The 24572-nt window shown below is 45.9% G+C and overlaps 1 protein-coding gene across 5 annotated transcripts in view; it reads left to right on the top strand.

Annotated features, from left to right (window-relative positions):
* Nucleotides 1-24572, top strand: part of LOC125451671 (CMP-N-acetylneuraminate-beta-galactosamide-alpha-2,3-sialyltransferase 1-like) — a 78245-nt gene that overhangs the window by 21730 nt on the left and 31943 nt on the right. For all 5 annotated transcript variants that reach the window (XM_059646177.1, XM_048529132.2, XM_059646176.1 and 2 more), the window contains one exon: nt 18165-18895. In XM_059646177.1, coding sequence (XP_059502160.1) covers nt 18629-18895 — 267 coding nt within the window. In that variant the 5' untranslated portion in view covers nt 18165-18628. The remainder of the gene's footprint in view (nt 1-18164; nt 18896-24572) is intronic.

Raw genomic sequence — 24572 nt, 5'->3', positions numbered from 1 at the left:
GGACGAACCTCGACAAATACCACTGCATCCCCCTCCAGACCTCCTGCGCTTAGGCACACTCCAGAAGGATGTGATCAACAGTCTCGTCCTCCCCCGCAGCCGCCTCGAGAGCAGCGTGCGGTGGCACAGAGATTCCGGGCGTGCATAAAGGATCTCAGTGGCAGAGCCCCTCTCACCGCCAGCCAAGCAATGTCCTTGTGCTTGTTTGAAAGTTCTGGCGATGAGGCATTCTGCCAAATGACTTTGGCAGTCTGCGTGGGGAACCACACGACGGGATCCACCCTCTCCTTTTCCCGAAGGGTCTCGAGGATACTACGTGCTGACCACTGCCTGACGGCCGTGTGGTCAAAGGTGTTTCCTTTCAAAAATTTCTCCACGAAGGACAGGTGGTACGGGATGGTCCAACTACTCGAAGCGTTCCGCGGCAGCGAGGCCAGGTCCATCCTTCGCAACAGCGGGGACAGGTAGAACCTCAGTAAGTAGTGACACTTGGTGTTTGCGTACTGAGGATCTACGCACAGCTTGATGCAGCCGCACACAAAGGTAGCTGTCAGGGCGAGGGTGGCGTTCGGTACACCCTTTCCCCCATTTTCCAGGTCTTTGTACATGGTTCCCTGCGGACCCGGTCCATCCTCGACCCCCAAATGAAGTGGAAGATGGCCCGGGTGACCGCAGCGGCGCAGGTCCAGGGAATAGGCCAGGCCTGCGCCACATACAACAGTACCAAAAGCCCCTCGCACCTGCCAACCAGGTTCTTGCCTGCGATGGAGGGGGACCGGAGCGTCCACCTGCCCAGCTTCTGCTTCAGTTTGGTGATACGCTCCTCCCAAGTCTTAGTGCATGCCCCAGCTCCACCGAACCAAACATCCAGCACCTTCAGGTAGTCTGTCCTGATGGTGAAGGGGATGAAGGAGCGGTCGTCCCAGTTCCCGAAGAACATGGCCACGCTCTTACCCCTATTGACTTTGGCACCTGAGGCCAGTTCAACTGGCCGCAGATGTCCAACAGGCTACTCACCGACCGACGATCGGTGCAGAAGACGGCGACGTTGTCCATGTACAGGGAGGCCTTGTCCTGAAGGCCTCCACTGCCTGGGATAGTCACGCCCTTTAGGCTCACGTCCTTCCTGATGGATGCGGCGAAGGGCTCCACACAGCACACGAACAAGGCAGGAGAGAGCGGGCAGCCCTGCCTGACTCCAGATCTGACGGGAAAACTGTCCGATTCCCACCCGTTGATCGAGACTGTGCTAACTATGTTGGTGTAGAGCAGCCGGATCCAATTGCGGATGCCCTCCCCGAACCCCAATTTGGAGAGGACGCCCCTCATGTAAGCATGAGAGACCCTGTCGAAGGCCTTCTCCTGGTCCAGGCTGACGAGGCAGGTGTCCACCCGCCTGTCCTGTACGTAGGCGATCACATCCCTGATGAGCACGAGGCTCTCAACGATCTTCCTGCCCGGCACAGCACAGGTTTGGTCAGGGTGAATCACCGACTCCAGGACAGATCTGACCCGGTTGGCTATGACCTTGGCCAGGATTTTGTAGTCCACATTCAATAGTGAAATGGGACACCAATTCTTAATTTCTTCCCACTCTCCCTTCCTCTTGTAAATGAGGGTGATGATGCCCTTCCTCGTGGACTTGCACATTTCCCCTGCCCGAAGCGCACTATCATACACCTCCAGCAGGTCCTGGCCGACCAGGCCCCACAGAGCGGAATACAGCTCGACCGGTAAGCCGTCGCTCCCGGGAGTCTTATTCCTCTCCAATGACTTGAGGGCTTCTGGTCAGCTCGTCCAGGGATATCGGCCGGTCCAGCCACTCCCTCTTGCCGTCGTCTAAGACCTCCGTGATAGACGACAGGAACGACTCGGAGGCCGTGCTGTCCGTGGGCTTTGCGTCATACAGTCCGGCATAGAAGGATCTGCTGATCCTCAAAATGTCGGGCCGAGACGACGTCACCGAGCCGTCGTCCTCCTTCAGCCGGCTAAGCACAGAGCTCTCTTTGTGCACCTTCTGAAAGAAGAAACGCGAGCACGTCCCGTCCTGCTCCACGGAGCGGACCCTGGCCCGGAAGATTATCCTGGAGGCCTCCACGGCGAAGAGCGATGCTTGCTGGCCCCTCACCTCGCGGAGGTCCTCCGTGACATCAACACCCATCAACTGCGGAAGGAGCAGGTTCTGCACCCTTTTCTGGAGTCATGACAGCTTTCCCCGCCTCTCTCTCGCCTTCCGAACACCCTTGAGGACAAAGAACCTCTTGATATTCTCCTTCACCATCTCCCACCAGTCACCCGGAGACTCAAAGAGGAGCTTCACGGTTCTCCAACCGGCGTACTCCCTCTTAAGCTCCTTGACGTTCTCTGGGGTCAACAGAGTCGTGTTGAGCTTCCACGTCCCCTTGCCGGCCAGCTGGTCATCCTGTAAGTGACAGTCAGCCAGCAGGAGGCACTGGCCAGAGAAGAACACCGGCTCGACGCCAGTGGACCTGACGGAGAACGCCCGTGACACAAACAGGAAGTCTATCCTTAAGCAGGTAGATCCGTCTGGCCGCGACCAGGTGTACCTCCGCTGTGCACCGTCTGCAGGGGTGCGAAGACGTTGAGCAGCTTGGCGTCCTTCACCGTGCCCATCAGGAATCTGGACGTGACGTCCAGTAGACTCCCCCCACCCGCTGTCCCCACGCTGGATCTTCCATCTGCATCGATGATGCAGTTGAAGTCTCCGCCTAGAATGACCGGCCTGGACGTGGCCAACAGGGGTGGAAGCCGCTGCAGGACGGCCAACCGCTCACTCCGTACCACTGGGGCGTACACGTTGATCAGCCTCAGGGGAGCGTTCCTGTAGGTGATGTCAGCCACTAGGAGGCGCCCCCCCACCACCTCCTGAACTTGAGAGATGGTGAAGTTGCGCCCCTGCAGCAGAATAGCCAGGCCCGAGGAGCGACAGTCGTTACGCCCCGACCAGATCGAAGGCCCACAGGTCCAGGCGCCCGACCATTTCCCGTACCTGCCTGCAGAAACAGGAGGTCTGCCTTGATGGTGGTCAGGTAGGCCAACGTGGATACACATCTTGCGGTGGACTTGACGCTGCGCACATTAATGCTCGCAACTTGTACCCCCAATATGGGCAGTCACTGCAGTACCCTCCCCAAGTCCAAGGTCCAGCCCCTCCATCTGTCCCTTCATGCCCATTGCCCAGGCTAACTGCTGGACACTCTCCGGGCTCAGGAAACCATCCGTGCTGCCTTCCGGGTGGCATCCCCCCGTCGGGGGTACGGAGGCAGGAGAGTCCGGCTCTGGGTCAGGCTGGGGATGCACTGTTTCCTCCTTCCCGCCTGGAAGTTCCGGGGAGCCCTCCAGGGCCCCTGCGGCGCGTGGCTGGGTGTCGGAGGGAGCCTCAGGACGCCTCCTGTCGCCTGGAAGCGGGGTGCTGCTTTCCTTCTCCCTCAAGATCTTTAGCTTCAGCTTTGGGCAGGCCTCCTCCGAATCTCCCTCGTCAGAGGAGCTCTTATAGCCCCCCTGTAGCTGCCTCTTCCCGCCTGATGGTTGCGGTTCCTGGGCCCACCAACGCACCTTCCTCCTCACTTTCCGGACCGTCATCCACTCCCCTGGGTCACCTGTCGCTGCATCCATCGACTCCCGGTTGTCGGGGGGAGCGGAGCCTGGAGGGGCGCTTTGCTGGCCTTGGGTCCATCCTGCGGGGCTGGGCCCTCCTGCATGACCTGGCCCTCCTGCACATTATGGGGGTCCTTGCCCGGCCCTGGTGCCTTCCTCTCCTCTGGGGGGGCTTGCCCCGCATTGCCCCTGCTGGCGACCTGGGTGTAGGTGGTCCCCCGCCGCGGGCATGCCCTATAGAGGTGGCCTGCTTCCCCGCAAAGGTTGCAGCTTTTTTCTTGTGGGCAATCCTTTGCAAGGTGTCTGTCGTTCCTGCAGATGGTGGCTTTGCAAGGTATTTTGTAGTTTGTAGATGACGTCCAATGTAGCGTTTGTCACAGTTCTTGCAAGGTATTTTGTATTTTTGTCATCTACAAAATACCTTGCAAGAACTGTGACAAACACTACATTGGACAAACTGGCAGAAAGCCAGCCACCAGGATACATGAACATCAACTAGCCACAAAACGACAGGACCCACTATCACTCGTATCCTTACATACAGATGAGGAAGGACACCGCTTTGATTGGGACAACACATCCATCCTAGGACAAGCCCAACAGAGACATGCACGAGAATTCCTAGAAGCATGACATTCCAACCGGAACTCCATCAACAAACACATTGACTTGGAGCCAATCTACCATCCCCTGAGAAAAAGAACAGGAAATGACATCACCAATGCAGGAAATGACATCACCAACCCAAGGAAACCTAACCAGATAAATAGAAAGCGGGACATAACACCAGCGCTTTGTCGGAGGCTCACTGTTGATGTTACCTAGAATGGTGACGAATCATCTGGGAATGAACCTTCCCGCTCAGTGAACCAGCTTACTTGCGGAACACAATAAAGACCCACTCTTTTGTGGACCGAGAAGAGGAGAGAATGACTGTGTTGGAGGTGGAAGGAAGACATCAGGTTGGCTGTGCACCCTTGCAACCGGTGGATCTTAATGCTGGCTTTGGCCTAACGCTGGTTCAGGGGAGCAGCCAACCTGCAACGGTGGCTGCGGCGAGTGCTTGTGCCCCAGGTCAGGGGGTCCGGAACACCATCCGCGTTTCCGTGAAGAAGGTGGATGAAGGCGTACCTGTGGACCGCACCTTCTTCATGAAGAGGTTCCTGTTGGACTGTTGTGGGTTCGCTGCTGCGGACATTTACTGCCTGCAGGATTTCCCGGGAGGATGTTTTTACGACGTGACCTTCAGGAGTGCCAAGCTTTGCGAGCGCTTCCTGGAGGTTTTCAAGGAGAAAGGAGGTGAGGGCCCCCTCTCTGTATTGACCGCTGTCCCGCTGTTCGTGATGCCAGCGCCGAGGAGCCGTATGGTGACTGTACACATGTACAACCCGCATGTGCCAGCAGTTGATGTCCTGACCTTGGAAGGTACTTGAAGGTGGAAGGGGACCTAACCAACATCATGGACCCCTTTGGCATCTGGACCAGTAAGAGGCAGGTCAAGGTGACACTGAGGATGGGCACGGACGGGAACATCGTACACCCACCGTCCAGCTTCGTGATCGGTGGGAGAAAGGGCTACCTGACCTATGCAGGGCAATCTAAAGTCTGCCATGCCTGTGGTAGGTCAGATCACGTGGCGGCCGACTGCAAAGCCACCATCTGCAGCAGCTGTGTACGTAATTAGTGTTCCCCTGAAGATAATTGTCTGACTGGACCTGCTTCGAAGCTGAAAGAAACTGGGGGAAAAGGAAAATAATTATTCATCAAAATAGAACAGCCAATTTTTTAAGAAGCAAACTTTCCCAATGGAAAATGCAATCTTAGATTCAAAGGTCAATCCTGTGAATCCTAGATATTTCACAAACTCCTGCTTTATATGCAGTATTTTGATGACAGCCTAACGCAAATAGTTACCGGCTGGTTAATTAGAATTTTATCTTTATTTTAACTTAACTCTATCGCCAGGACTATCATGTTAATGATAATAGCCCAAGAGTCAATCATTTGTCAGGTATTGATTAGCTTCATGCGTTTGTTTATTTAATAAGCTAAAACACATTACTAGTTCTGGAGTAAACATACAATAATCCAACAGATTTCACTATGTGCAGCTTATAATTTAAAAAGGAAACTTTAATAATGAACCCTCTTAAAGACAACATACACAAGCAACATCCCTTTTTGTCCAAAAAACGGTTTTGCGACTTACAATAACAAGTGTGAACCGGTAAGTGTCTATATCGTACAGGTAATTTGCTGATTTGTCCAGACTATTGCTGATTTGTGCAGTCCTATGAAACCCAAATATCTCGCAGTGCTAATGGTGTGCAATCTAGAGTCACGTGATTTCTCAAACATCTTGGAACGCCTCTAGTTGCCAACCCTACTTTAACAATAACTGAAAACTGACTTGATAACAGATGGCTATCTGCCGACAGCATTGCAAACACTAATGTTACAGCAGCTCGTGAAGGGACATGGTTGCAAACCTGAGTTTATACCGAAGTTGCGTAGTACATCTTCTTAAGATTTTGCCAGACACTCCAGGAGAAAGCAGCCTGTTTTATTGACACCATACCCACTCCCTCCATCACTGATGCTCTGTAGCAGTAGTGTGTATCATCTACAAAATGCACTGCAATAATTCACCAAAGATCCTCAGATAGCATCTTCCAAACCCACAATCACTTGCATCTGAAAGTACAAGACCAGCAGATACATGGAAATACCACCACCTGAAAATCCCCCTCCGAGCCACTCACCATCCTAACTTGGAAATATATTGCTCTTCCTCACTGTCGTTGGGACAAAATCCTGAATTCTCTCCCAAACAGAATGTGAGTATTCCTACGGCAGATGGCCTGCAGCAGTTCAGAAAGGCAGATCACCGCCTCATTCTCAAGGGCAACAGGGGATGGGCCCTAGGTGCTGGCCCAGTCAACAATTCCCACAATTCCACAAGTGAACAAAAAAACCCTCTAAATTGTCAGCTTGGCAGATCTGAAATCCAGGAATCTGATCTTTCTTTGGATGAAATGTGTTCAAAAACAATTTGCTTTATCAATATGTGGATGCTGTTAACAGAGGAGCAAAATTTGACTTTCTTATGGGCAACAAGGGAGGTCAGGAACCGAAGTAAAAGTAGGTGAACACTGGGCCTAGTAATCATCATTATATTTGTTTCAAAATGACTAATGAAAAGGATAAGCCTTCAATAAAAGTTAAAGTGGAATAAGGCAAATTTTAATGGTACAAGACAAGAATTTTCAAAAGTAGATTGTCATAGAATCCCTACAGAGTGGAAACAGGCCCTTTGGCCCAATAAGTCCACAACGACCCTCAGAGCATCTCACCCAGACCCATCCCCCTAATCTATACATCCCTGAACACTATGGGCAATTTAGCATGGCCAATCCACCTAACCTGCAGATCTTTGGACTGTGGGAGGAAGCTGTAGCACCTGGACAAAACCCATGCAGAGTGTGCAAACTCCACACAGACAGTTGCCCAAGGGTGGTATCAAACCCAGTTCCCTGGTGCAGTGCTAACCAATGAGCCACTGTGCCATTGTTGGCTGATAATAGGATGTCTGACAAGTGGGAGGCGTTCAGAAGTGAAATAACAACAGTTCGGAGACATTATGTTCCTATTAGAGTGAAGGGTAAGGCTGGTAAGATTAATGAACAATGGATGACTAAAGATGTTGAAGTTCTCGTCGAGAATAAATTATAAGGTAGAACACAGTAACTTTGAAATGCATTTAATTAGCATAATAACCCTTTTACAGCAACTAAATTTGTTTTTAAAAATTACAGTGATTAATATGACAACGAGAGAGGAAGGGCAGGCAGACTAAACAGAGCTTTTGATTCAAACTGGCTCAGTAGCACCCTTGACGTTGGACCAGGAATTATCCATTCAAATTTTATTCTTGTCTAATTTTCCAGTGCGGTACTGGAGGAGTGTTACACTGTCAGAGGTGCCATCTTTTGAGTAAGATGCAAAGTTGAGGACCTGATGTTTTCAGGACATTATTTCCAAAAGAGGTTTTCCGCTGTGGAACTTTGGAACTGGTGATCAATGAATTGAGCATTGTATCCTGTTCTTATGAGGGTATCCTTCAATACCTTCAGGTGTCTGTCTCATGCCTCCCCATTCGAACAGATTCTGTGTAGGGCTTGTCCATTGTGAATGGCTGTTTTTAACATGTTTCAGGTGGAAGCTAGAGAAGTGCAGCATTGTGAGGTTGGCCATAGGCTTGCGGTTGAGTGAGGTATGAGGGGTCTATCCCTGATGGAGATGCGTGTGTCTAAGAATGAGCCTGATTCTGAAGAGTAAGTCTGATTTGTAGGAACAAACTTGTTGATATCACTGTGTAGTTATTTCAGTGATTCCTCGCCATGGCTCATGGCGACACACTATAATGACCTCCTCAGAAGACAGACATGAGATACGTATGATAGGGTGCCCTTTGTCGCTCAGTACTTCCTGGGAATGGAGAAACTACACCTTGTTCTTTGCAGCCTTCCACACGTTATCAATGATGATGAGCACCTGACCTCCACTTCTTGCGTTCAAACAACAGCCAAACCTTATAGCAAACTACCCAGCCATCAGGACAACATCTACCACAACACCACACAACCCTATCATGGCAACCACTGCAAGACATGTCACATCTTCACCATAGACACTATTGTCACACGTGAGAACAGCACCCACCGCGTGCATGGCAGATACTCATGTGACTCTGCCAACGTTGTCTACCTCACACACTGCAGGCAAGGATGCCCAGAGGCATGGTATATTGGCGAAACCATGCAGACACGACGGCAACGGATGAATGGACACCCCATAACAATCACCAAACAGGGATGTTCCCTCCCACTGGGGAAATACTTCAGTGATCAAGGACATTCGACCTCGAATCTTCAGGTTAACGTCCTCCAAGGCGGGCTTTGGGATACACAACAACACAGAGTTGCCAAGCAGAGACTGATAACCAAGTTCGGTACCCAAGAGGACAGCTTCCACTATGATCTTGGGTTCATGTATTACAGGTGACCTCACCACACTGTACACCATCACACACACGCAGTCACACACACACACACACTCTCTCCCTCTTTCTCTTTCTCGCGCCCACACTGTCATTCTTTCTCTCTCTCTGTCTTTTGCACACACTCTCTCTCACGCGTGCGTGTGTATATACACACACACACATTCTGTCTCCCTCGCGTGCACATACTCTCTCACTGCCTCACACACACACTCACTCTCTCTTCCATCCACACACCTACACTCTCTGTCTCCCCTTTGACAGAAGACCAAAATTGTAACAGGATTTTACTTTTATCTTAGTTCCATAGTTTAAATATCATAATATCTATTTTAGACATGGATATTAGCTGCCTAATACATAGAACTGCACAGACAGAACAGCACTTCACCATAAACCACAATTTGTATTAGATTTTATATATACAAGGGAATTCATCACTGAATTAGTAATCCAGAGATTGCTAGTTTTATGTTTGCCACCACAGCAATAAAAATTGTTTGTAATCAAAAGTCTTATTATGACCATTGTCAATTGCCGTTAAAATCCCATCCAGTTCATTAATGTCCTTTGGGGGAGGAAACTGCCTTCCTTATCTGGTCTTGTTTACGTGTGAATCCAGATGACAACAATATGGTTGCCCTCTAAAATGGCTTAGCAAGTCACACAGCTATACCAACTGTGAGAAAGGAAACAAGGGACAAAATCAGACAGACTACGTAGCATTGACTAAGATATTGACAGTAGTGAATGTGTGTGTACCATGTTGAAGTATATTGCTGTTCCTCAGTCTATCTGGACCAGAATTCCAAACCTCTCTCCCTAATGGCACTGTGGATCTATCTACAGCAAATAGACTGCAGTAATTCAAGAAGGCAGCTCACGACAATCTTGTCAAGGCTAGTTATTGATGACCAATAAATTTTGGCCCGGCCAGTGACACCTAAATTGAATAAAATTAAATATTTGACATGAGTTCAAAGTAGGATTTGCATTTCCTGACATTCAGGCCATGCTATGGATTCAGAATTAAACAGAAGTAAACACCAATCAATGATCTTGTATAGTTCTGTTTAAGAGGGAGGATAACTTATTTATAAACATTACAAAGTTTTCCTTTTGATCTTCAGCCAGTTGGGGTTGAATAGTTTATCAATAAATAAATTATTACCAAAGCTGCAAAAACATACTTTGTATTATCAAATTATTATTATCATTAAGAACATAGAAGCAGGAATACACTATTCGACCCATCAAGCCTATTTCACCATTCAGTCTGACCATGACTTATCGTGAAGTTTAATAACCGAGCCCACTCTCCCTGATATTCCCTGATCCCTTCAGCCATAAAGCCATTTTGACTTCTTTTTGAAAACATGTAATGTTTTGGTTTCAACCACTTTCTGTGGTAGTGATTTGCACAGACCCATGACTCTGTGGGTGAAGAAAATTCTCTACATTTCAGTCCTAAGAAAAGGTTTACCCCTTATCCTTAAACTGTGACCTCTGATTCTGGACTCACCAACCATCAGGAACACCCTTCATGCGTGTAACATGTTTGGTCATGTTAGAAATCGTATGAGTTTCTGAGATCCCCAGACTCTTCTAAACTAGTGAATACAAAGAACAAAAGAACAAAGAAACCTACAGCACAGGAGCAGGCCCTTCGGCCCTCCACGCCTCCGCCGATCAAGATCCTCTATCTAACCTGTCATCTATTTTCTAAGGGTCTGTGTCCATTTGCTCCCTCCCCATCCATGTACCTGTCCAAATATATCTTAAAAGATGCTAACATGTCTGCGTCTACCACCTCCGCTGGCAACGCGTTCCAGGCAACCTCCACCCTCTGTGTAAAGAACTTTCCACCTATATCTCCCTTAAACTTTCCTCCTCTCACTTTGAACTCATGGCCCCTAGTAATTGAGTCCCCCACTCTGGGAAAAAGCTTTTTGCTATCTACCCTGTCTATACCCCTCATGATTTTGTAGACCTCAATCAGGTCCCCCCTCAATCTCCGTCTTTCTAATTAAAATAATCTTAATCTACTCAACCTCTCTTCATAGCTAGCACCCTCCGTACCAGGCAACATCCTGGTGAACCTCCTCTGCACCCTCTCCAAAGCATCCATGTCCTTTCGGTAATGTGATGACCAGAACTGCACACAGTACTCCAAATGTTGCCGAACCAAAGTCCTATACAACTGCAACATGACCTGCCAACTCTTGTACTCAATACCTCGTTCAATGAAGGAAAGCATGCCATATGCCTTCTTGACCACCCTATTGACCTGCGTTGCCACCTTCAGGGAACAATGGACCTGAACACCCAGATCTCTGTGTTCATCAATTTTCCCTAGGACTTTTCCCTTTACTGTATAGTTCGCCCTTGAATTTGATCTTCCAAAATGCATCACCTCGCATTTGCCCGGATTGAACTCCATCTGCCATTTATCTGCCCAACTCTCCAGTCTATCTATATTCTGCTGTAATTTCTGACAGTCCCCTTCACTATCAGCTACTCCACCAATCTTAGTGTCATCAGCAAACTTGCTGATCAGACCACCTACACCTTCCTCCAGATCATTTACATATATCACAAACAACAGTGGTCCCAGCACAGATCCCTGTGGAACACCACAGTTCTAAGGGTCTGTGTCCATTTGCTCCCTCCCCATCCCTTTTACTACTACTCTCTGTCTACTGTTGCCCAGCCAGTTTTTTTATCCATCTAGCGAGCACACCCTCGACCCCATGTGACTTCACTGCAATATAATTCTGACTTATTCAATCTCACCTCATACATAAGTCCTGCTATCCCAGGAATCAATTTGATAAACCTTAGCTGCACTCCCTCGCTAGCAAGAACATCCTTCATCAGATAAGGAGACACTTTCCAGTCGTAGCCTCACTAATGCCCTGTTTAATTTCAGCAAGCCCTTTGTTCCTGTTCTTAGAACCTGTCGTTTTGAAGGCTGACATATAGTTTGCCTTCTTTACTACCTGCTGCACCTGGGCTCTTACTTTCAGTGAGTGGTGCATGCGTACGCATGATGCTCAAATTATAGTGCTGTTGCAGATGAGTAGGGAAGAGTGTTGGTAGAATTACATGGTGTCAGTTTTGACTACTCTGTAGACTCACCATCGTATTTATTCATTTATTCATTCATTTATTCATAATTTGTCATGTGGGATACCAGTGACGATTGTAAACAAGGCCAGGCATCCATAACATGGCAGAATCTTCCAAAGGGTAATTTAAGTCATTGAGTCAAAAGCTTTTCCGTGATTGAAGAAAAGCATGTGTAAATGGAGATAACACAGTGTGGAGATGGAGGAACACAGCAGACCAAGCAGCATCGGAGAAGCAGGAAATAGATACTGTGTTTTCTATGTGGTGGAAACATCATAATTTGGTTTGATTTGATTTATTGTAGTCACATTTACCTAAATACAGTGAAAAGCTTTATTTTGCAAGTAGTACAGGCAGGTCAGAGCAAACAAAGACGCGGGTGCTTAGACAGAGTGAGGCATGCAGATTACACCACAGGAATTGCGCAAAGCAAGATCAACATTATTTGATGTTACGGAGTCCATTCAGCAATCTAATAACAGCTGAGAAGAAGCTGTTCTTGAACCTGTTGATGCATGTGTTCAAGCTTCTGTACCTTTTGCCTGACGGAAGAGGTTGTAGAAGAGCATTACCAGGGTAGGAGGGGTCTTTGATGATGTTGGAAGCCTTTCTGCACCAACGAGAAGGTAAATAGAGACCCTGGATGGGAGGTTGACTTCCATGATGGTCTGGGCTGTACACATAGTCTTCTGTAGTTTCTTAGAGTCCTGGGCAGAGCAGTTGCCACACCAGGCCTTTATGCACCCAGGTCTAGGCCCGAAACATCAGCTTTTGTGCTCCTGAGATACTGCTTGGCCTGCTGTGTTCATCCAGCTTCACACATTATTGTCTTGCACCCAGATAGTATGCTCTCTATGGTGCACCTGGAACCTACAAAGTATGGTGCATAAATTCTCCAGAACTTTTTAGATAACACCTTCCAAACACACACCCAATTTCACTTAGAAGGACCAGGGCAGTAGATACATGGGAACACCAGCACCTGCAAGTTCCCCTCCAAGCTAGTCACCATCCTGACTTGGAAATATAATTGCAATTCCTTCACTGTGGCTTGGTCGAACTCTGGAAAACCTTCCCTAAGAGCTTTATGGGTCTGTCTACAACAGACTTCAATGAAGCTGCCAAGTTGGGAATTATACCTGCGTTCGTTGGATTTTAGCTCTGCTTTATCTTATCTTTTCGTTATTTTTTGGCCTGAAGTAGTGACAGCTCGTGAACCATCCAATCATACAGGGTATTACGGTTGCATCTGAAGTGACTGTTGCACAGAAAACAGTCTTTATAACAGGTCAAATTTCAACAAAGGTATTTTAAATTTGTTTTTATTCACTCAGGGGGTCATAGGCATCGTTGGCTAGGCCAGCATTTATTGCCTGTCTGTCCCAAACTGCCTTTGAGAAGGTGCTAGCCAACTGCCTTCTTGACTGGACTGGAGCGGTTCAAGAAGGCAGTGCAACAGTCACTTCAGATGCAGCTGTAATACCCTGTATGATTGGATGGCTCACGAGCTGTCACTACTTCAGGCCAAAAAATAATGAAAAGATAAGATAAAGCAGAGCTAAAATCCAACAAACGCAGGTATAATTCCCAACTTGGCAGCTTCATTGAACATAATTTTAAAGAAAATATATAAATAAAAATTGCTCATTATAAAACACTAACTGACTTATTACCGGGGGAAAGAGATAACGCAGGTAACTGATCCAGCCTAAATTAGACTTGAATTCTAAAACTATTTGTTTGAGGCCACTTAATGGTTAACTGTGGGTCCCAAGGCTATTTTTGAAAAATGTGCACTTAATCAATCCCAAGCCGGATAACTGGAAGATGCTTCTTTTCCTTGGAGTGACATGAGTGGAAAACATCAGTACAGAAAACAAATCTAATTGGTAATTAACAGAAGAGGCTTGTTTTTACATTGTTGACAGTGAAACATTTATTCAAGTTTACACACTAAGGCACGGGCTGTTCCTGTCAATGCCCTAGTCTGTGAGGGATTATCTTATTTTGAGTATATTGATGGTCTTGATAGATACAATTTTTCACTGTAGGCATTGTTCCCTGAAAACTACATGTGGACCAAACCACTTGGGTCCGCGCAGTGATCCGTGTGCTGTTGCCATTCATAGCATTGACATCTTATTCCAGAAATTGCTGCTGCACACAGATTTCCAAGGAAAAGGAATTAGCAGGATTGCTGAGTGTATGTGAAACAAGGGAGTAATGATGTTGCAGAAAGTAAGGTCCAAATATTGACTAGGACACTTTGATGTAACATGCATGATTTATACATATTTTAATATAATTTATTTTGAATTTGCGGCATGTGTGTTTTCTGTGTTTGTGAAAGGTTTAATAATTAATATTTCTGAAGCTATGTTAGTCAGTTAAAATGTAGCATGAAAAAGAGACTCCCTGGACATATAGGGACTTTGTATTCAATGGGTGAGTTTTACAAGTGAATAGAGTTAACAGTTTGGTTTCAGACAGAACAATTCAGAACTTGTTTTCAATTTGTATAGGGGAAGCAACCATATCTTGAAGAAAATCCTTTGGTTTGAAGTTTGTGGAAACAGATATGGAGAACAGTTGCTCCCTAAAGAAGGGAGATAGTTTAGAATTATTAGGAAATGGGTTACCTCAGTGTAAGGAATTGAGTTTTAATGTTCCAGACCAGAAGTGTTTGGATAAAACCTTGAAGGGATTATTTTAAATTGAGAATATCTGGACTTGATTGTATGAAGATTCAATGAAGCAGTAATTACATTCTGAAGTGCAGAGAATAGAATCCACAGCTAAGTCGAACCCAATATGTGATAGAGAAAGAATTCTCTCTCTGGTGTTCAGAGTACTGTAAAAGGATACTGTTGGAATTACTGTGGATTTTAGATTATGTGTGTTTCAAAATCTTTAAACTTTTATATAAATACTTTGATTTATTCTATTTCATCTTTATTTCTTTTGTGTAATAGACTTCTATTTACCAATAAAACAAAATCTACAGCATCCTGTTATTTATTGAGATCACCTTGTTAAAACAAAAAAAAACATAATATAGTCTATCAAGCTAGATTTAAGTCTGGGATCTGACTTGTCAAGTAATAGCATCAGCTGGGATCATAAATATCTAATAGAATGTTGGAACAGGCTGACAGGACTACATGGCCTACTTTTGCTATTTTAAAGGGGAGGAGAATTAGCAAATTTTAATTCGTTCTTTCTCTCACCAAGCAGAAGAGAGTTGCTGCTAATAGGTAAGGAAATGATAAATGCTTACAAGTGTGCAAAAGTGACAGAATTTCATGCGGGTGTTGTTTTTTTTTGTTAGTTTCATATCTGTTATTGATGTTGAGTTGCCAGGATTCACTTGCAAACACCACTCCTTCATATCAATCCAGAAACAAAACAACATTCCAAAGAATAAAATGTGAGGCTGGATGAACACAGCAGGCCAAGCAGCATCTCAGGAGCACAAAAGCTGACGTTTCGGGCCTAGACCCTTCATCAGAGAGGGGGAATGGGGAGAGGGAACTGGAATAAATAGGGAGAGAGGGGGAGGCGGACCGAAGATGGAGAGTAAAGAAGATAGGTGGGGAGGTAGGGAGGGGATAGGTCAGTCCAGGGAAGACGGACAGGTCAAGGAGGTGGGATGAGGTTAGTAGGTAGCTGGGGGTGCGGCTTGGGGTGGGAGGAAGGGATGGGTGAGAGGAAGAACCGGTTAGGGAGGCAGAGACAGGTTGGACTGGTTTTGGGATGCAGTGGGTGGGGGGGAAGAGCTGGGCTGGTTGTGTGGTGCAGTGGGGGGAGGGGACGAAATGGGCTGGTTTAGGGATGCAGTAGGGGAAGGGGAGATTTTGAAACTGGTGAAGTCCACATTGATACCATATGGCTGCAGGGTTCCCAGGCGGAATATGAGTTGCTGTTCCTGCAACCTTCGGGTGGCATCATTGTGGCAGTGCAGGAGGCCCATGATGGACATGTCATCAAGAGAATGGGAGGGGGAGTGGAAATGGTTTGCGACTGGGAGGTGCAGTTGTTTGTTGCGAACTGAGCGGAGGTGTTCTGCAAAGCGGTCCCCAAGCCTCCGCTTGGTTTCCCCAAAGTAGAGGAAGCCGCACCGGGTACAGTGGATGCAGTATACCACATTGGCAGATGTGCAGGTGAACCTCTGCTTAATGTGGAATGTCATCTTGGGGCCTGGGATGGGGGTGAGGGAGGAGGTGTGGGGACAAGTGTAGCATTTCCTGCGGTTGCAGGGAAAGGTGCCGGGTGTGGTGGGGTTAGAGGGCAGTGTGGAGCGAACAAGGGAGTCATGGAGAGAGTGGTCTCTCCGGAAAGCAGACAGGGGAGGGGATGGAAAAATGTCTTGGGTGGTGGGGTCGGATTGTAAATGGCGGAAGTGTCGGAGGATAATGCGTTGTATCCGGAGGCTGGTAGGGTGGTGTGTGAGAACGAGGGGGATCCTCTTGGGACGGTTGTGGCGGGGGCGGTGTGTGAGGGATGTGTTGCGGGAAATGCGGGAGACGCGGTCAAGGGCGTTCTCGATCACTGTGGGGAGAAAGTTGTGGTCCATGAAGAACTTGGACATCTGGGATGTGCGGGAGTGGAATGTCTTATCGTGGGAGCAGATGCGGCGGAGGCGGAGGAATTGGGAATAGGGGATGGAATTTTTGCAGGAGGGTGGGTGGGAGGAGGTGTATTCTAGGTAGCTGTGGGAGTCGGTGGGCTTGAAATGGATATCAGTTACAAGCTGGTTGCCTGAGATGGAGACAGAGGTGCAGGAAGGTGAGGGATGTGCCCTATTCCCAATTGCTCCGCCTCCGCCGCACCGACTCCCACAGCTACCTAGAATACACCTCCTCCCACCCACCCTCCTGCAAAAATTCCATCCCCTATTCCCAATTCCTCCGCCTCCGCCGCATCTGCTCCCACGATAAGACATTCCACTCCCGCACATCCTAGATGTCCAAGTTCTTTAAGGACCGCAACTTTCTCCCCACAGTGATCGAGAACGCCCTTGACCGCGTCTCCCGCATTTCCCGCAACACATCCCTCACACCCCGCCCCCGCCACAACCGTCCCAAGAGGATCCCCCTCGTTCTCACACACCACCCTACCAACCTCCGGATACAACGCATTATCCTCCGACACTTCCGCCATTTACAATCCGACCCCACCACCCAAGACATTTTTCCATCCCCTCCCCTGTTTGCTTTCCGGAGAGACCACTCTCTCCGTGACTCCCTTGTTCACTCCACACTGCCCTCCAACCCCACCACACCCGGCACCTTTCCCTGCAACCGCAGGAAATGCTACACTTGTCCCCACACCTCCTCCCTCACCCCCATCCCAGGCCCCAAGATGACATTCCACATTAAGCAGAGGTTCACCTGCACATCTGCCAATGTGGTATACTGCATCCACTGTACCCGGTGCGGCTTCCTCTACATTGGGGAAACCAAGCGGAGGCTTGGGGACCGCTTTGCAGAACACCTCCGCTCAGTTCGCAACAAACAACTGCACCTCCCAGTCGCAAACCATTTCCACTCCCCCTCCCATTCTCTTGATGACATGTCCATCATGGGCCTCCTGCACTGCCACAATGATGCCACCCGAAGGTTGCAGGAACAGCAACTCATATTCCGCCTGGGAACCCTGCAGCCATATGGTATCAATGTGGACTTCACCAGTTTCAAAATCTCCCCTTCCCCTAATGCATCCCTAAACCAGCCCAGTTCGTCCCCTCCCCCCACTGCACCACACAACCAGCCCAGCTCTTCCCCCCCACCCACTGCATCCCAAAACCAGTCCAACCTGTCTCTGCCTCCCTAACCGGTTCTTCCTCTCACCCATCCCTTCCTCCCACCCCAAGCCGCACCCCCAGCTACCTACTAACCTCATCCCACCTCCTTGACCTGTCCGTCTTCCCTGGACTGACCTATCCCCTCCCTACCTCCCCACCTACACTCTCTCCACCTATCTTCTTTACTCTCCATCTTCGGTCCGCCTCCCCCTCTCTTCCTATTTATTCCAGTTCCCTCTCCCCATCCCCCTCTCTGATGAAGGGTCTAGGCCCGAAACGTCAGCTTTTGTGCTCCTGAGATGCTGCTTGGCCTGCTGTGTTCATCCAGCCTCACATTTTATTATCTTGGAATTCTCCAGCATCTGCAGTTCCCATTATCTCTAACATTCCAGAGAATGCTATTCTACTCTAAAATATACCCTCACTTCTTCCAGCACCATTCTGAATCTCAGGCTAACAGTACAAAGTAGATGTTTCAGAAAATAACCCATATTTCCTTCTCGTGAAGTTGTTTAGGTTTGGTTTATGACGTTTTTGAATTTTATTTTGATTTAGGAAGAAGTTTATTTTCGGCAAAAACTGAAAGATTATCAACAAGAATGGAATAAGGATAAATTCTAAAAATGAAATCAAACGTACAACTGGATTCCAAGACATCAGCATGACAGAAATCGCAACATCTGTTTGGAAGCTAGTTCCAAAATGCTTGATGCCTACTCGAAACACTGGCTTAACTCCACATGAACTTTACCCGGATTAATGTTCAGGAAAACAAAGTTTCATTCATTTTCTTTCAGAAAACTTTCATTATTCCGACCAGACTTCCTTTTGTCGAAATATGTGTCAAACTGCTGCTCAACAACCAGCCTGTCAAACAATGATTGAGTTACAAAGAGAAATCACTTTGAAGAGGGAATAAATTGCAGAATTTGTCAACACTGGTTTCCCCAGATCTGTTTCCTGGCTTTCCCACATTTTTGTCAGATCAGTGGAGAAGTATCATTCAAGAAGGTTTCGCTATGTTTGCTCACAGGCTTCAGAAGCAGCAGTGGTTTCTCTGTTTGCTGGTTTTTACCGTGCTCCTGTTATCGGTCGCTTTTACTTACACGGACAAGATTGACTTTGCACTTAAAAAATTATTCGCCGTGAGAAAGTGCAAATGTAACAGTTGTGTGTCAGAATTAAATGAATCAGCATGGTTTGACAAGCGATACATTCCTACTATGTATCCCATCCTGACCAAAAATAGCTTCACACTTCCTGAGGCATCCTATAAATGGTGGCAAGTAAGTACACTGCACAAAAGATGTGATCAGTTAACTATATTGAGGGAGAATCCTGTTGATTGATAAAGTGTTATTGAGTATATGCTTGACATTGAAAGAGACTGATTACTAAAAATTCTTCAGGTCTGTATTGAATATAGTATAGTGTTTAAAACAAACAGTGGGTACGTTTGTGTGGCTAGCGCTTGACAAAAACATTCAGTGAAGATTGGCAAAGGTCTGCAGGGCAGGAGCAGGCAGACATCACTGTATTACCTGATACCAAACTAGAACAGGAATTTGGTACCCACTCTTACCCATCAGTGCGTGCATGGTCCTTCTCACTGCTGATGGCATTGTTCACTTATTGAGTATTTGCCACCCACTTGCTCATTTCCCGACACCAAACCTCTCATTGCCTCCTCTTTTCTGATTGTGCACAATGCCTCTGTTGCTACCCCTCACCACCTCACTTGCTGCTTCACTCTCCATCTCACCATCTCCATTCAAGAATACACAAGAATGAGGACCAAGGAGAGGTCATTTGGCTCCTTGATCTATCCCATCATTTGATAAGGTGATGCCAAATCTAATTATAGTGTCAATTTCACTTTATTGTCTTCCACCAAACCCCATATTGCTTGACTCTCTAGTTGATTAAAAAAACTATGTAACACAGCCTTGGATGCATGAAATGACCCAGCCTCCATTGCTATCAGTGAAAAGAATTCCTCAGATTTACAACATTTCTGAAGAAGGGTCTAGACCCAAAACACCAGCTTTCCTGCTGCTCTGATGCTGCTTGGCTTGCTGTGTTTATCCAGGTCTACACCTTGTTGTCTGAGAGAAAGAAAAGTTCTCTTTGCCTCAATGTTAAGAAGGATAATTTTTAAAATATGTCCCCTAATTCTAGCTGACCACAGGAGAAAATATCCTCTCAGAATGCTCAAGAGCCTTATAAATTTCAGCAAGGTAAACTGTTTTGTACACTCCAATGAGTTTAAGCCCAGCTTGCTCAATTTTTCTTCAGACATAAAACGTTCTCTTCATCCCAAGAATCAAACGAACCTTCTCTGAGCTTCTTTAGATACAATTATGTCCTTTCTTAAGTTTAAAAAACTGTAAATATACATAATGCTCCAGATGGAGTCCAGATATAGTCCTATAGCGATACTTATTTTGCCTGGTGTCCACCACTAATTTGAATCTTTCTAACAGAAGAATGCATCTGACAGTTATCCAAGATGTCTGTATGGTCACCTCCCTCTTTGTCATCACTCAATTCAAAACCACTTCCTAGCTTGCCTCATGCTGAGGATCATTTACAGGCCTTACCAGACACCTTAGTGTAGATAAAAGGATACACAAGGCATTATCATATGGATTAGGAATGCCACAAGAGCCTAAACTAAGAAACCTGACCATTTCTAGGCATTGTTCTTATGTTTTTCTGGGGAGCAATAGAAGATGGTTGCTCAACTGAGGTTGTCTATGCCAGTTAATTCTTATTAAATGTTCCTATACTTGTATCAAATAGTAAAAGTGCAGTTTTTTTAACAATGTAATTTGTTATAACTGGGGAGGTAATGGTCGAGTAGTATTGTTGCTGTGTTGGTCCAGAGTCCCAGATAAATTTTCTGGGGACCCAGGTTTGAATCCTGCCACAGCAGATGGTGATATTTGAATTCAATTAAAAGAAAATTCTGAATTAAGAGTCTGATGATGCCCATGAATCCATTGTTAATTGTTGGAAAAGCACGTCTAGTTCATTAATGTTCTTCAGGGAAGGAGGCTGCTGTCCTTCCCTGGTCTGGTCTATTTGTGACTCCAGTCCCAGAACAAGGTGGTTGACATATAACTGCCCTCTGGGCAATTAGGAATGGGTAATAAATGCTGCCTAGCCAGTGATACCCCCATTCTGTGGATGAAAAAAATTCATGTATCAGGGCATCCTGATCCCTCTGTACCAAAATATTTTGCAGTTTCTCTCCAAACAAGATAGTGCTCACTCTTCTTCCTGTCAAAGCAGAAAAGTTCACTTTTTTTCTGCATTGGACTCCATCTGCAAAGTTTTTGTATACTCACTTAATTTATCTAATTTTTAAAAATTCATTTTAAGGGGCTTTGGGTGTCACTTGTAGATGAATTGCTCAGAGGGGTTTAGAGTCAGCCACCTTGCTGTGCTCTGTAGTCACATGTAAGACACCAGTTTCCCTCCCTGAAGGATATCAGTAGGTCAGATAAGTGTTTTACCTGGCAATCAATAGTAGCTTCATGATCATCATTAGACTTTTAATGATTGCAAGTTGTATTACCTACTGGAGTGGGATTTGAACCTGGGTCCCCAGTGCATTACCCAAATCTCTAGATTAATATCACTCGGCCATCCCCTCCCCTCTTAGTAGAGGCTTTATCCTTTTGATAGCTTAGTTTGCCACCTACTTTTGTGTCATCGGAAATTTATTTATTATATATTCCATCCCTTCGTTTGTATAGATTGTAAATAGTTGAAGCCCAGCCCTGATCAAACTCTCCTACTATCATTTTGCCCACTTGAAAATGACTCTTTAATCACTGCACACTGCTTCCTTTCCAATTTTCTACTGATGCTAATATGCTAACTGTAATATCATATTGTATGGTAACTTGTGCTATGACACCTTGTGGAATGGCTTTTGGAAATCCAAATACACTACACTCATAGGTTCCTGCTCATTCCCTTGATTGTTGCTTCCTCAAAAGAACTTTAATCAATTAAATTTACTGTTCATAAAACCATATTTGCTTTCCTTGATTATACACTCATAGAATGTCTACGGTGTGGAAACAGGCCCTTCAGCCCAACAAGTCCACACTGCCCCTTGGAGCATCCCACCCAGACCCAACTCCTTATAACCCACCTGAGCTACACAGCTGTAAACACTATGGGCAATCCACCTAACCTGCACATCTTTGGACTGCGGAAGGAAATTCACACAGATGTGGGGAGAATGTGCAAACTCCACAGAGACAGTCGCCCGAGGGTGGGATTGAGCCCAGGTCCCTGGCACTGAGAGGCAGCAGTGCTAACCACTGAGCCACTAGGCCACCCATGGAAATCATTTACCTGAACCTAGGGACAAACTGCTTTTTAAAATGAAGGACATTTTCAGATACATATTAATCATCTCATAATCAAAAGCAAAATATTCATATAACACTTGAATTCATTATACTGTAGCCTGTTAGGAAATGTGTTCACACTATCATTATCAAAAATTTGATGGTGTCTGTAAACCTTTTTTTATTATCTACTGTACTTATTATTCTTTGTCTCCATTTATCACAGTATTTACAATTAGGTCTGTTTGGGCACTTGGAGGACTTAAAAAGCTTCACATCACCTGAACGGATCTAAAAGCGTTGTTTTTATTTTCCAGTGGGCCCAGACTTGACATATCTGCAAGATTTCGAAAATACCTTATTTTTAGGTCTGTTTAGTTTTCAGGCATACAGACAAAGGATACCGGATCTATGTATGATTTTCTAAATACCCTCCCAATATGTCCTTTGAAATGGATTCGAGTATTTCCTCAAAAGTTGATTTGGCTAACTGGCCTATTGCTTCCTGCTTTCTATATCTCTCCTTTCCTCAACTGAGATGTTACATGTGATAATGGGAACTGCAGATGCTGGAGAATCCAAGATAACAAAGTGTGAAGCTGGATGAACACAGCAGGCCAAGCAGCATCTCAGGAGCACAAAAGCTGACGTTTTGGGCCTAGACCCTTCATCAGAGTGTTACATGATTCATTACCAAATCTGCAGGAGCCTGTCTAGAATCTAGAGAATTTTGGAAGAACATCGACAATGCATTTACTATCTCTGCTATCATTTCTTTAAGATCCTAGGATGAAGAACATCATGTCCAGGGGAAATGTCTACCTTTAGTTTTAGTAGCTTTCCCAGTACCTTTACCTAATACTTGTGAATGTTTAAATCCTTCTCGCCTTTTACCTCTCGCTTTTCCAGTGTTCTCATTGTAGAAGACAAAAAAACCTTCTCAATTCTTCTACCATTTCCTTGTTTCCCTTTATTAATTTACTTTTCGTGCCATCCAAGACACCCTCCTTAGTTACTTTTTTAAAAAATATCCTTGGAAACTCATACTATCTGTTTTTATATTTCTACCTAGCTTTCTCTCAGATTCTGATTTCTCCTTCATTAGCTGTTTAAATAATTCTTCAATTTTTAAAGTCTGTCCAGTTTTCTGACCTATCACTAATCTTCACAGTGTCTATGTTTTGCTTTCAATTAATGCATCCTGAACTTCTAATGATATATCCTTCTCATACAGCCCATCTTTTTCAATGGAATGTATCTTTGCTGAAGATAGAATATCTTAAATGGGTGCCACTAATCCTGTACTGTCATTTATTTCAACTGTGTTCTCTGTTCACTTTAACCATCTTTAACCCCATACCATGTAACTGCCATTATTTAAGTTCAAGAGACTGTTACTAGACCCACACTTCTCACCGAACAGCAAACTGAATATAACATTTTATTATGGTATGATCACTGTTGCATCAAGACTCCTTCATCATGTGAATGTTAATCCTGTCTAACTGCAGATTACTAAAATAGCATGCTCGCTGATGGCACTGGAATATACTGCTCACGGTTTCCTCATATAGACTTGATAAATTCATCTTCCTTTGCCAATTTGCTATATACATTCAATATAAAGGGGACTATGGTGATGCCATTCTTATAAGTCTGCATTAAGTTCTCCTCCTGTTATACTCTGTTCTTCACTATGGCTATTAGGGAGCTTGCAAACTACTACTTACCATTGCTATTATCTGTACGAGTTGAGCTTCAATCATAAATGCAGTCCCATGACAATTTACTCCTATTTGGGGATCAGTACTCTTTGATGTGTTCCTTATGCTTAATTATGGTTTTAGATTGTCCGAGTGAAACCACACATCACCTTAGACATTGCACATCAGTGAAAGATTTGAAAAAAACCCAATTAGCTATTTCTGTACTTATTAAAATATCTTTGTTTGATAAGACGGATGGGTATATGCATTGCTGATGGCTATATGCTGTGTCTTTGGCAATAACGTCTCTATGTAGCAAAACTGGAAGAAGTGGATATCGGGGCAATTTCCCCACTGGTTGGGGTATTAGCTGGCACATAGAAAGATGGTTGTGGCTGCTGGAGGTCAGTCATTTCAGCTCCAGAGCACCTCTGCAGGAGTCTTCCAGTTCGTGTCCTGGGCCCACCCGTCTTCAACTATTTCATCAATGTCCTTCCCTCCATCATAAGGTCAAAAGATGGGAGGTTTGCCAGTGATTGCACAAGGTTCAAAGTCATTTGTGGGTTCAGTTCCAACCTCAGTCGACTGCGTGGAGTTTGCACATTCTCCCCATGTCTGTGTGGATTTCGTCTGGGTGCTCTGGTTGCCTTGCACTCACCAAAGATGTGCAGGCTAAGTGCTTACTCATGGGAAATGTAGAGTTACAGACATAGGGAAGCGTGGAGGATCAGTGTGAACTCGATTGAGCCAAATGGCCTGCTATTATATTGGAGGGATTCTATGATTCAATAAGATCTGGACAATATCCAGGTTTGAGCTGACATGTGGCAGGTGATATTCACCCCAGACAAATGCCAGGCAATGACCCTCTCCAGTAAAAGACTTTCTAA

The sequence above is a fragment of the Stegostoma tigrinum genome, chromosome 5 (genome assembly GCF_030684315.1).
Source record: "Stegostoma tigrinum isolate sSteTig4 chromosome 5, sSteTig4.hap1, whole genome shotgun sequence".
In the NCBI taxonomy this organism is placed as follows: Eukaryota; Metazoa; Chordata; class Chondrichthyes; order Orectolobiformes; family Stegostomatidae; genus Stegostoma; species Stegostoma tigrinum.
The sequence above is the reverse complement of the archived record's forward strand: the minus strand, read 5'-3'. Positions and strand labels throughout refer to the sequence as shown.